Genomic DNA, 13,334 nt, shown 5'->3' with positions numbered 1-13,334 from the left:
ATTAGAGATGTCATTGTGCGATTCCTCAACAAAAGACAATCAGACCATTTTGGTACAGTACACTGACTTTTAATGTCTTGACAAAGCACAGTCCTGTTGGACAGACACATTCCACCCACAGCAGTAAGATAAGATACAGGACGAAGTTGTCACAGCAGGATAGAATACAAACATTTACTCTGCCCCCTCTCCTCATTTCCTCTCCGGACAGAGACCGAGAAAGAAGCGACAAATTATTCTACATGCTACTAATCAAACAACCTGCCAATACTCAACACATCAATTGACGGGATTTCATATAACATTATTCACTTATTTATTCATTTGTTCATTTTTGTTTTTATCATGTTTCATTGTACACATACTCAGTCACTTATTCATAATAATTTAATATTCAGTATTCATACATTGTCAACTAACCTCTAGACAAGTGGAACACAATTTCCATAAGATGCACCACACAGGATACATAACACACGTAAGATATGTCCATAATAAATGTTACTCTGAATTTATAAGTATTTCATAATAGTTAATAGTTTTATGTATTGGCTGTTGCTAAGACTCAAGGGTGTTGTAAAGGGGAGGGGTGGGTTTGTATGAGGTGAGTACGATATGGATACTGAAACAGGGGTTTGTGGGTAGGCAAATGAGCCCATGTACTATTATTACCAACAGGGTCATAATACAACAAACCACAGACAACAGAGTCCACTGGTAGAAAGGGGGGTAAACTCACATCTCTCAAACAGCAATGGAACGCAAGAGTGACATGGGAGGGGAGAGGTGCACTGTATAGGTGTGTGTATATAGGTATAGACCATCACTGATTGGGTTGTTGGTGGTTTAAACCTGATGTCCTCACTCACCCCCTTGACCACTGAGAGAGGGAAGAAAGGAAAAAGGAAAGAAAAGAAAAAAGTTGATAAGCCACCCCAACACTCATTACACAGTTCCAATGATATTCAACACATGTTCTCCTGTTAGGGTCACTGGTCTTGGAAACACTTTGAGAGTCAAAAAACAAATCCTGGACTGGCAACACTTATAAATGGTCTTCCTGAAAAGAACTTCAATGTTTGAGCTTTCCTTGTAAGGAAAGGAGAAAGGATGCCATTTAACAGTATTGCGACGCACCATTAGGGCCTTGTCTGTCTCCATGCCTCCTCTCAGGCTGATCATCTACTTTGAGTCTGGTGTGATTGGTGGATAGCTCTCATTAAGCCGTCCAATAAGAACATATTGCACTTTCTATTTAGATCCCGCCTCGCAAAGGTACTGAGTTTCACTAGTAGGGAAGTGTTTCATTGACAAGTGGGAGAGGAGGAGAAGAGACAGACGGACGACTCTGGCTCAATGTTGGCCCACAGGTTTTAGCGGGAGACCCTCTAGTTCACAACCCCCTAGCACTCGTGGCATGGGTACAGAGATTGAAGCACAGAGAGAAGCATGTCTTCAAATGTGCCTTAGGGAGCTGGTTGAGGAGGAGTTTACACCGATATACACCAGATCCACAGGAGGCTGCTGAGGGGAGGACGGCTCATAATAAAGGATGGAACCGAACGGAGCGAATGGAATGGCATCAAACATATGGAAACCATGTCCTTGCCCGTCCTCCCCAATTAAATTGCCACCAACCTCCTGTGACCAGATCACAGTTAGTCTGAACATCTGAACTTGTGTCATTGCAGATATAACAATACATTATCATGATGGTTATCACATCACATAAGAATGGGCCTTCACAGTGACGCAAGGCCTGGTGGCTAGAGGAGGTTGTAGGACATGGACACAGATGCAAGATGGTCCGCACATTATCTTCTCCCTCACTCCTACTGAGGGGCAGGAAGAGGGAGGAAGATATATTTTCTTTTTCTATCCATGAACAGGAATGTTATGGCCATTCAGAGAGAGCGGGGTTGGTGATTCTTTTTTTCATGTCCTCTCTCTTTCTTTCGCTCCCCCTCTCCACCCTTGCTTTGAGCGAGGCTGTTGTGAAGAGCTGCTGAGATCTCTGATTGGTGTGTGTTTGTGTGAAATATAGGGGGGATTCACATGTAGGGGCTGAGTGGTGGAAAGGGGGGAGTGTTAGAGGAGAGGGGGTGTCAGGGGGTCCCGAGGGACATAAAAGGATGCTTCTAGGAGTCAAAAGGAGGCAGGGGGCTCTCGGGGCGAGAGGGCCCACCCTTGCTTGGCCGGCTATTCGATAAAAAGAGGAGGGGAAAAGTAGAAACAGATAGGAAAGAGGACATAATGAAGCCAGATTAAGCGAAGGATGAACAAGTGAATGAAACATAACGAGAGAAAATGTCCCCAAACTCAGAGGCTCGGAAACACTGTTGTGATATTAGATATAATAGGACACATTAATCAGTGTATCATAAATAATACATAGAAAACACAGAGATAGATGCCACATTACATTGTGACACATGAGAGTCTGTACCATTAATGGTTATAATATGTATATATTTTCTCTTTGGGTGTTTTTCTGACAAAAAGGGCCCTTGCCCATCTATGTCAGGTTTGTCCTAGCCTGTGACTTTAGGGACCAGTATGGATCATGATGATCATAGCAGAAGACAACAAAAAGAAAGCTGTTTTTCAGATGCAGTTATCCCTTCTGATCCACTCCACTTTCCTAGATAGATGGATAATGCATCTACTCCCAAGAGAGATTCAACACACAGAATAACGTGTCAACCAGCACAAAAAAAGATCATTATCAATATCCAAAATGATCAGAGAAAAAATAATCATTCAGATATGAGAGAAAGAGAGAAAGTCAGCAATCAGAAATACCCATCTGAAGGGGAGGGGAAGAAAGAAAAAATATTTCAGCATAGCATTCCTTAACCCTCTCATCCATATTTGCTGAATCCACCCACTTACGCATGTAAATGTGTGTGTCTGAGTGTGTGTAAATGTTTTCTAATTCTTATCTACAATGGTCCTTAATATACAGTGGAGGATGAATGCATGTCTCTGTATTGTGGGTATACAATATGTCTGTGTGTGGGTTTGTGCGTGTGTGTGTGACGTGACTGGGTCATTTAGTAGAGAAGGAAGAAAGGTCTAGGTCAGGAAGGTTGCTCTGCAGTCCTTGGTCTCTCTGCCGTGGGGTAGGCGGTGGGTTGGAGGGGAGGGGGGCTCAGTAGTCTAGTGGGTTGGTGAGGGCGGGGGTCTTCGGCTGCCAAGAGGACCATGGATACACACAGATGGACAGACAGAAACACAGGGACAGAGGGACACAGATATAAGCAAAGACAGGGATGAGTTAGGATTGGCACTCTGGCTGGGTGTCATTCCCCCTCACGCGCAAGCGGTATAACTCAACGTCACTCTGACATACTACTATACACACACACACATACACCATACAGTCAAGTATACTTGCACTCTTTTGTAATTGCACATTCAATTCAGCTCCCCTACTGAACATCAAATTCTATGCAAACTCTCTCTCAAGCACGCGTATGCCGGGTAACACACACACACACACACACATTCACAGCTGCATGGAACAATGTGGGAGAAGACAGTCAGACAAAACAGCTAACACACTAAAACACAAATCATTCCTGCAGATTTGATTGTCTTCATGCATCTTGGAATATACTGTATACAGTATATAGACTCAACAAAAATATAAACGCAACATCTAAAGTGTTCGTCCCATGTTTCATGAGCTGAAATAAAAGATCCCTGAAATGTTCCATATGCACAAAAAGCTTATTTCTCTCAAATGTTGTGCACAACTTTGTTTACATCCCTGTTAGTGAGCATTTCTCCTTCGCCGAGATAATCCATCCACCTGACAGGTGTGGCATATCAAGAAACTGATTAAACAGCATGATCATTACACAGGTGCACCTTGTGCTGGGGACAATAAAAGGCCACTCTAAAATGTGCAGTTTTATCGCACAACCCGATGCCACAGATGTCTCATGTTTTGAGGGAGTGTGCAATTGGCATGTTCACTGCAGGAATGTCCACCAGAGCTGTTGCCAGAGAAATTAATGTTAATTTCTCTACCATAAGCCGCCTCCAACGTCATTTTGGAGAATTTGACAGGCCTCACAAACGCAGACTACGTGTAACCACGCCAGCCCAGAACCTCCACATCCGGCTTCTTGACCTGTGGGATGGTCTGAGACCAGACACCCGGACAGCTGATGAAACTGTGGGTTTGCACAACCGAAGAATTTCTGCACAAACTGTCAGAAACCGTCTCAGGGAAGTTCATCTGCATGCTCGTCGTCCTCACCAGGGTCTTGACCTGACTGCAGTTCGGCGTCGTAACCGACTTCAGTGGGCAAATGCTCACCTTCAATGGCCACTGGCATGCTGGAGAAGTGTGCTCTTCACGGATGAATCTCAGTTTTAACTGTACCGGGCAGATGGCATTGTGTGGGCGAGCGGTTTGCTGATGTCAACGTTGTGAACAGAGTGCCCCATGGTGGCAGTGGGGTTATGGTATGGGCAGACATAAGCGAACACAACTGCATTTTATCAATGGCAATTTGAATGCACAGAGGTGCTGTTACAAGATCCTGAGGTCCATTGTCGTGCCATTCATCAGCCGCCATCACTTCATGTTTCAGCATGATAATGCATGGCCCCATGTCGCAAGGATCTGTACACAATTCCTGGAAGCTGAAAATTGTTTCTGTATGATATGTTGGATTAAGGAATAAAGACAGACACCAATGTTCAGTTCAATAGCCTTGTTGAGCCTTGTACAAATCCCTACGCGTGGAGTCTGGGGAACAGTCCAACTAGTCGATTACCTATCAACTAGACTCCGTAACATCATCCTTTTCAATAGAAAGTGCAAACATAACGGCATAACATTGCGTTCTTAACAGTCAAGTCATAACAATTGAAAAGCATGACATTTTCTTTTTACTTCAGCTGTCATCTTCCTTTTTTAATTTTTTTTGTTTTTTTTTTGTTTGTTTTATTTTTTATTAACAGACAACAAGTTAAGTCTCTTGCTTACAGAGTAAGCCTGTCCGGTGGCTTGCACAGCCGACCCACCCGTGAGTAAGTATTGGCTCTGACAGGGGTAGGATTAGGGCCACGAGCTGGAGAGTTTGGTGGGGTAGAAGCTTCACCTTCAGTTGGCTCATGTCTCAATTCTGCACCCCTTACCCTTAGGCCTGGACTGTGATCCAGCTCATCTAAGTGAGTGTATGGCATGTTCTGGTTTGTCTGCTCTGCTACGCGCAGATCCACCCGATTGCGACGATAGAGGGAGCCACCAACATCCACCAGGTAAGAACGTGGTGCAACTCTCTGTAGGCATGTGCCCAGCCTCCAAAGTCCTGTGTGGTCTCCCGGCAGCGGTTTCATCCTTATAGTTTCACCCACCTCCAGCTCTGGTAGGTCTCGAGCAGTCCGGTCGTAGAAGCACTTAGCGAGCTGCTTTCTGTGACGCAGTTTGTCCGTGACGCCAACCATGACGCAGGGCTCAAGTAGCTTGTTAGCTACGGGGATAGTAGTCTTCAGACGTCTGGACAGAAGGCGTTGTGCTGGGCTGCTGTCCATGTTTTCGGTGGGTGTGTTCCTCCACTGTAAGATCGCTTTCCATGGGTCGTTGCTGTCGCGCAAGGCCCTGCTTAACAGGTTTTTTACAATCTTGACAGCTGATTCTGCCTTGCCATTTGCTTTTGGGTGTCTTGGAGAGGAGGTCACGTGGTCAAACTCCCATTCTGAGGCGAAACGCTTGAACTGTGCAGTGAATTGTGGGCCATTGTCCGTGATTACCTTGTCAGGCTGACCTTGCCTTGCAAACTGCGCCTTGCAGCGCTTTATGACCGTCTCTGCGGACAAGTCAGGGAGCAGTTCAATTTCCCAAAAGTCAGAGTAATGATCAACGAGGAGAAGATAGTCCTTTTGTCTGTGGCTGAATAAGTCCATGCTGATGATTTGCCAGGCCCTTGTGGGCAGTTCGTGTGACATCATGGTTTCCTTTTGCTGTTCATGAGCGTACTCGTTGCATGTGGTACAGTTGCTGACAAAGTCTTTAATTTCTGCTTGCATGTTTGGCCAGTATAATGTTTCACGAGCCTGACGGTAGCATGCGTCACCTCCGACGTGACTGGAGTGTATGCGGGTAAGCATCTCTGGACGTAGTGATTTGGGAATAATGACCTTCTGACCTCTGAACAAGACGCCATTTTGCACACTGATCTCATCTCGAAAGGTCCAGTATTCTCTCACTGTGAAAGGTGTCTCCTCTTTCAGATATGGCCAGCCTGCTAGAGCCATGGACTTCAGTGACTGTAGGTGTTCGTCCTTGTCAGTATGTTGCCTGATCTGGGCTAGGCGGTGATCTGTCACGTTTAAGTAGTCTGCCTGATTGATCTGTTGAACATCTTGTTGTTCCTGCTGTAGCGAACAGATGGCCTGCCGCTGATAGGCAGTGCCTCTACCTGTACATTGTGCTGTTGCCCTGCTCAGTGTGTCGCTGATGTACATCTCAGGTCCTGGCTTGTAAATGACCTTCAGGCTGTAGTTTTGCAGAGTCAGGAGCATACTTTGAAGCCTCTTGGGCGCGTTGAGGAGAGGTTTACTGAATATGGCAATGAGTGGTTTGTGGTCAGTTTCAGCGGTGACCAGCTCTCGACCATATAAGTAGTGATGGAATCGCTGGCAGGAGAAGACGATGCTGAGGCACTCTTTCTCAATTTGTGCATAGTTTTGTTCGGTGGGGGTGAGCGCTCGAGGCAAACGCAACGGGCTGGCCTTCCTGCATAAGGCAGCATCCAAGTCCCCTTTGGCTAGAGTCGCTCTGGATTGTGACAGGCTTCGTGACGTCGTAGTAGCGCAACACTGGCATGGATGAAGCCAGAGATTTCATCTCCTGCACTGCGGCCTCGTGCTTGGGTAGCCAGTGCCATGGTGTGTCTTTGTCCAGCAACCGGCGCAGAGGCTCACAGACTGCTGATAGGTGTGGCATGAACTTTGCAAGATAGTTTGCAAAGCCGATGAGACGCTGTACTCCTTTTGCATCAGACGGGTTTGGCATGTCGAGGATCGCTTGGACCTTGTCTGGGTCCGGCTTCAGGCCTTTTGCCGAGAGAATGTGGCCATGGAAGTGGACGTCTTTCACCTTGAACTGCAGCTTCTTCAGGCCAAGACGAAGCTTAACTGATCGGCAGCGCTCCATCAGTGCCAGGAGCTTCACATCGTGGTCGCGTTCTGCTTCTTCGTCTGTTTCACCACAGCCTACGATCAGGATATCATCGGCGATGGGTTCAATGCCCTTGAGCCCAGCCAGTAACTCGTGCTGCTTGCGTTGGTATACCTCAGGCGCCACTGAGACACCAAACGGGAGCTTGAGCCAGCGTTTCCGACCCCAGGGGGTCCAGAAGGTAGTCATGAAGCTGCTTTCTTCGTCCAGCTTGCATTGAAGGAATGCATCTCGGGCATCCACCAAGGTGAAAATCCTGGCCTTGGGGAAGCTTATAGAGGACATCCTCTAGTGTCGGCATGATGTAGTGGGATCGTTTCAGTGCTTGGTTCAGATGCTTTGGGTCGATGCAGACCCTCAGCTTCTCTGGTTTTTTCACTATGACCATATTGCTGATCCAGTCAGTTGGTTCAGTCACAGATGTCATGTGGCCATCGGCCTCATACTTGTCCAGCTGGGCCTTCACAGCCACTTTCATTGCAATGGGCACATTGCGAGGAGCACACTGGACTGGAGTAATGCTCTCATCCACTTCAAAGTGTACCTCCCCAGGCACTGATTCAACGGGCATGTTGAATACATCGTCATATCTGCTGAGTAGTTGTTCTTTGGACAGGGGTCCATGCTGGACATGATCCACAATGTGCAGGTCATTTGGTACAGTGAACTGCATCAGTCCCAGGCGTTCGCATGTAGAGCCTGAGAGGAGAGGATTTTGACTGGTTTTCACAATCTCGAACTCCAGCTTGTGTTTGCGTCCCCGAATAACACATTCGGTCTCAAAGGTGCCCATAGAGCTCATTAGTTCTCCTGAGTACAGCTTTAGTCTAGTATCGCTGGGAAATAGATGTGTGTCAGGTGCCAGATTGATTTTGTCTTTGTAGCTCATTACGTTGCATGTAGCACCCGAATCCAGTTGACATTGTTGTTGCTTGTTGTGTAATCGTAGTGTCACAAACCATTTCTTCCCTCTTGAGTGTACAGCCCCAATGGATTCATGCATGTAAATGTCACTTTCACTGTTCAGCTCTGAACATTGAGTAATATCATCAACACAGTGAATCTTGCCCTCACTCACCCTTCTTTTGCTTTTGAGACACACTTTTGCAAAGTGATTATTAGTTCCACAAGCTCTGCATGGTTTTCCATAGGCCGGGCAGTGCACTTTGCCACGTGTGTGTGTATTCCCACAGTATTTACATGCTACGGGGCTCTCTGTGTTCACCGTTCGTGGTGAATTACTCTGCCTCGATTGGTTTTGTCTGAATGTCTGCCTAGCAACAGCGTGAACCGTATCAACGTCGGAGCGTGGGGTTTCCGTTTCCATTGCTCTCATTCTCATGTCAGTGACTTCAGCAGTGCGGCACATTTCGATGGCAGTTACTAATGTTAAGCCTCTCTCTCTCTCAGTAGACGCCGGCGCGTATTCTCATTTGCAATTCCCAGTACTATTTTGTCACGAATCAGTTCATCTTTCAATCCCCCGTATTCACAAGTGGCGGATTTCTCTCTCAAACGGGTTACAAAGTTGTGTACTGACTCACCCTCTTCCTGTTTGCAGCTTCCGAAAACGAACCGCTCGTAAATTACGTTTCTGGCGGGTTTGAAGTAATTCTCCAATGCATCCAATATAGCCTTTGCATCACACTGTTGTCGTGCCGTGAGGGTGAGATTGTGCCGGTAGATATGCCTGCATTCGCTGCCCATTAAACTCCTCAGAGTTGCCGCTTGTACCTCGTTGGGTTTCTCATGTAGACCGGTCGCCAGCGCATAGTCCTCGAATTCATCCCTGAAGTTGTCCCAATTAGTATTCCAGTCCCCTGTGAGAACCATGTGATTTGGTGGCGGAATGTTCGCTGCCATAGCAATGGAATAGGAGATTTCTTTGTCTTCAGTCATGGAGGTAGGTAGTGATGCTAGCTAGCCAGCTAACACGAGTTGATCAGTGTTGTGAGTAGGAAACGGCTTGTGTTCGCATATGGAACGTAACAGCGCCTATACTGTACTTAGCTACAAAAATAACAAACGTGTGTTTTCCGAGCCACTTCTGATACCATGTTTCTGTATGATATGTTGGATTAAGGAATAAAGACAGACACCAATGTTCAGTTCAATAGCCTTGTTGAGCCTTGTACAAATCCCTACGCGTGGAGTCTGGGGAACAGTCCAACTAGTCGATTACCTATCAACTAGACTCCGTAACAAAAATGTCCCAGTTCTTCCATGGCCTGCACACTCACGAGACATGTCCCCAATTAAGCATGTTTGGGATGCTCTGGATCGACTTGTACGACAGCGTGTTCCAGTTCCTGCCAATATTGAGAAACTTCGCACAGCCATTGAAGAGGAGTGGGACAACATTCCATAGGCCACAATCAACAACCTGATCAACTCTATGCGAAGATGTGTCGCGCTGCATGAGGCAAATGCTGGTCACATCAGATACTGACTGGTTTTCTAATCCACACCCTTACCATTTTTTAAGGTATCTGTGACCAAAAGATGCATATCTGTATTCCCAGTCATGTGAAATCCATAGATTAGGACTGATTTCCTTATATGAACTGTAACTCAGTAAAATCTTTGAAATTGTTGCATATTGCGTTTATATTTTTGTTCAGTGTACATAGTTTCCATTGGTGACAGGCAGTTGTTTTGGTGCCCAGAAGAGGGCAGTATAGCTCCACTATATTATCATCCATAATATTCTCCTCTTTCAACCCAATCCAAGCATGCAAAATATGTGAGAGATAGAGGGTTGCATTTCACCCCTCAAGAGCTGTGTGATTATAATTGCCACAAAGGATATATAACACATTTATAATCTCCATAGTAGTTCTGCCATGATCATCAAGGCTATGCTATCTTTACTTCACTATCAAAAGAGGGGCTAGTTAGCATACATGCTAAAAAGTAGACTACAACTGTAGGAGGCAGGGTAAATGATGACCGCCAGAATTGCTAGTTGGATAGACATTAACTAGACATTATACACCCTTTTCAAATCATTATTACCACCCACAGTATAGCCTTTCTCTGACAGCTTCACTAGCCTCTATAGAATACTATGTTGACATTTAGACAGGACAAATACTGGACAGCAATGTGTCACACCACCAAACAATCAGAGACACGGGACGGGTGAGATGTCATGATCCGACACTGACACAAACCCATGACCTTTGACTTCTGACCCCTAATGAGCAGCTCTGGTCAGGTCTATGCATGTGTGTGTATGTATGAGTGTGTATGTATGTATGCCTGTGTGTGTATGTATGAGTGTGTGTGTATGCATGTGCGTATCTAGAGGTATCCTCTGACTTTTTTCATCAACACAAACCTCTCCCAACTGAAACATACACCCTGAAACTAGAAAAAATAACTTGATTTCAGTAGACAATAACAAAACCAGCAAGGTCACACAATGAGACAAACGCACACTGTGACCTGTGTGTGTGCTCGTGTGTGTTTGTCCATGCACTGCTAAAAGAGGCATTAGGGAGTGAAAGAAAAGGAGAGCGTGATGGGCATGCAGTGAGGTGACGGTATCTAAGAGAAAGCAGCATGAGGATGATGGTGAGTAGTACCAAACGTACCAGAAGCGTTAGTCCTCATTGGTCACTGATAGTGATTCTGAAAGAGGAACCATAGTCAACGGTGGGATAGAGGTGTGGTGAAGGTGATAGGATGAGGAGGACAGAAAGAGGAGTGCAAACAAACACATACAGGTTACAGTGCAGGAGAGACCCACGTCACATGACAAGGCTCTGCTCTCACCATGGACCAATCAGATTTGGACCGTTATTTGAAAGTTATTTGGGGTAATTGGTTTTAACATGGCTGCTTTAGAGACATTGTTTGAGGGTTGTTTGAAGGTTATTTGGATGTTTAAGGGTGTGTGTGAGCAAGAGCAGTGTCAGACAACGTGTGTGTCTCCCTCAGTAAGGCAAGCTGCTGCCCTGACCGTGAGTTCACATCAGATCAGTACAGTGTCCATTAGCTCACAACCACAGGCAAACACAAGGCAAACGTTAGCAGTGCGGAGGCAGTTTAACAGAGAACGAAAATGAAAAACGCCCCCCCCCCCGCTCGCTCTCATTCTCTCTCAATCCCTATCCTCCCCTCTCTTTCTCTCTCTGTTTATTTGCAACATGGAGACAGGATAGACAAGAGACACTATTCCTAAACTATAAAGACTAAGGTTGGGTGAGTGGGATATACTGTAGGATAGGTCTCTAATACAAAACTATATTCTAGCAAAGGACTCCACATAGAGGAGGCCACTAGACTAGACTACTAGTGAGGGGGATTCTGGTGAGGGCTAGGGGCATGGAATGGTAAGAAAATGTGGGCTTAAATGAAGGCACAGCTGTGCCACTGATAGTAAAAGTACTTAAAGCAGTTAGTTACATGTAGGGTTGGGAGGTTCTTGTAGTGTGTACGAAATGTAAGTCAGTAATGTCTGAAACCTTCATGGCAGTTAGCAATGTAAATAGGTACAACAACATAAGTAAAACATATATTAGGTGTGTGTATGTGTGTGGCAATGTTTTACTACAGGGGTGGGCTTTTGGAAGGGTCAATCTATGATATGTCTCTCATCCATCCTACCTCTACCTCCCATCTGTTCTCTAGCTTGCAGCATCTTCTGGACCTGACATCCTTTATCTATATGGCTCTATCCTCTATCACACCAAGCTCTCTCCACTCTCATTTACCTCCATCAATCCTCCTGGCGTCTTCACATCCCCCTTAGCAACAGAGAGCATTGACACTTCAGCTTAGATGTGATTTCATTATCATCCTCACTCTCATAGTATATCACTTACACAACCTCATTAGCTTGTCTGTCTCCCTGTAGGACCTCTTGTAGTGTTACACATTCATAGGCTTGGTGACTTTTGCATTGAGATGTAACGTTTGGGTTCGGTTTCACTCACCTCGGCACACCGGGGGGTGCGCGGTTAGGCCGGGAGGGGACTGATGGGGGGGGCCCACTGAAGGGATCCGGGGAGGCCCCTGGGCGAGAGGGGACAGGGGGGCCAGGAGGGAGGCCAGGGGCTGAGCCACGGGAGACAGGGCGTCCAGGGGGACCTGGGGGAGCCCTTCTGTTCGGAGTGGGACTGCTGGCTGGGGACCTGAGGGGTGGGGGGGGGGGAAGAGAGAGAGAGCGGCTGAGTGCATCGGCAGTCAGTTCTCTTTCACACCAGCAGGGGAGGCAACAACATCAGTCCTGCTCCTCTCATCCTTTACTCCCCACTCTCCTCTATTCCCTTATTTCCCCTTCTCCTTCCATCCATACCTTTTACTCAGAGCTGTTGTCCTCCTTCCATCCCCTCCTTCCTCCATCCATCCATACCTTCACCCATATAATTTGCCCTCTGTAGCTCAATTGGTAGAGCATGGCGCTTGTAACGCCAGGGTAGTGGGTTCGATCCCCGGGACCACCCATACGTAAAAATGTATGCACGCATGACTGTAAGTCGCTTTGGATAAAAGCGTCTGCTAAATGGCATATTATTCCCTTACTCTCCTTTCCTCCCTCTCTCCCTCCATTCGTACCTGCCCCCGGAGTTGTTTCCCCCCGGCCTCAGCCAGGAGTCGTCTACAGGCGGTGGCATGGCGGTGGTGACGGTGGTGGTGCTGATGTCTCCGATGATGTTTAGGGCCTCCCTCAGGGCGTGGTACATGCGGAGCATCTCGTCGCGGTGATGGGCCTGCTCCTGGGACTCCTCCATCAGGCTGTTCTGGTCCCCAGAGTGGTACAGGTTGGCCAGCAGCTCCGCGTTGATGAACTCCTTGGTCTGTGTGGAGGAGGGGGAAGAGAGGGGGAGAGTAAAGGTGAGGAATGGGGGGGAGTTGGAGATGGAAAGGTTGCAGTAGAGATGAAAGAGGTGTTTCTTCCGCCCTTGTCACTGATTGGCTAGAGATTCCACAGGCCGGCTGGTTTCTCAAGTCTAAACCAATCAGACACAGATTCAAAGACAAGGATGAAAATCAGCTGGTGTGAATCAGCTGGCCCTACAGAAGATTACTTTGACACCACTAGTCAAAAGCGACCAATGGGGACTCACGTTGTTGATCATGAGGTACATGATGGTCTTCGGCATAAGGTCCCTGACGGTCTTGTTGACGA

General features: G+C 46.8%; 1 protein-coding gene across 22 annotated transcripts in view; it reads right to left on the bottom strand.

The window, feature by feature from the left end:
- Positions 1–47: 47 nt before the first annotated feature.
- The window catches only part of LOC121541675 (dynamin-1), a 100,206-nt gene continuing 86,919 nt past the window's right edge, over positions 48–13,334 (bottom strand). For 9 of the 22 annotated variants that reach the window (XM_045208100.1, XM_045208093.1, XM_045208095.1 and 6 more), the window contains 4 exons: positions 13,273–13,334; positions 12,761–13,002; positions 12,139–12,336; positions 48–3,190 (listed from right to left, as the gene is read on the bottom strand). The exon at positions 13,273–13,334 is cut by the window's right edge. In XM_045208100.1, the coding sequence (XP_045064035.1) occupies positions 3,160–3,190; positions 12,139–12,336; positions 12,761–13,002; positions 13,273–13,334 (533 nt within the window). In that variant the 3' untranslated portion in view covers positions 48–3,159. Of the gene's footprint in view, positions 3,191–10,794; positions 10,832–11,916; positions 11,950–12,138; positions 12,337–12,760; positions 13,003–13,272 lie in introns of all 22 variants that reach the window. The other 13 variants (XM_045208102.1, XM_041850898.2, XM_045208103.1 and 10 more) reach the window with 11 other exon arrangements.

Source organism: Coregonus clupeaformis, chromosome 27 (genome assembly GCF_020615455.1).
Source record: "Coregonus clupeaformis isolate EN_2021a chromosome 27, ASM2061545v1, whole genome shotgun sequence".
Lineage (NCBI taxonomy): Eukaryota > Metazoa > Chordata > Actinopteri > Salmoniformes > Salmonidae > Coregonus > Coregonus clupeaformis.
Note: the sequence above shows the minus strand (reverse complement) of the source record. Positions and strands in the feature narration are given on the sequence as shown.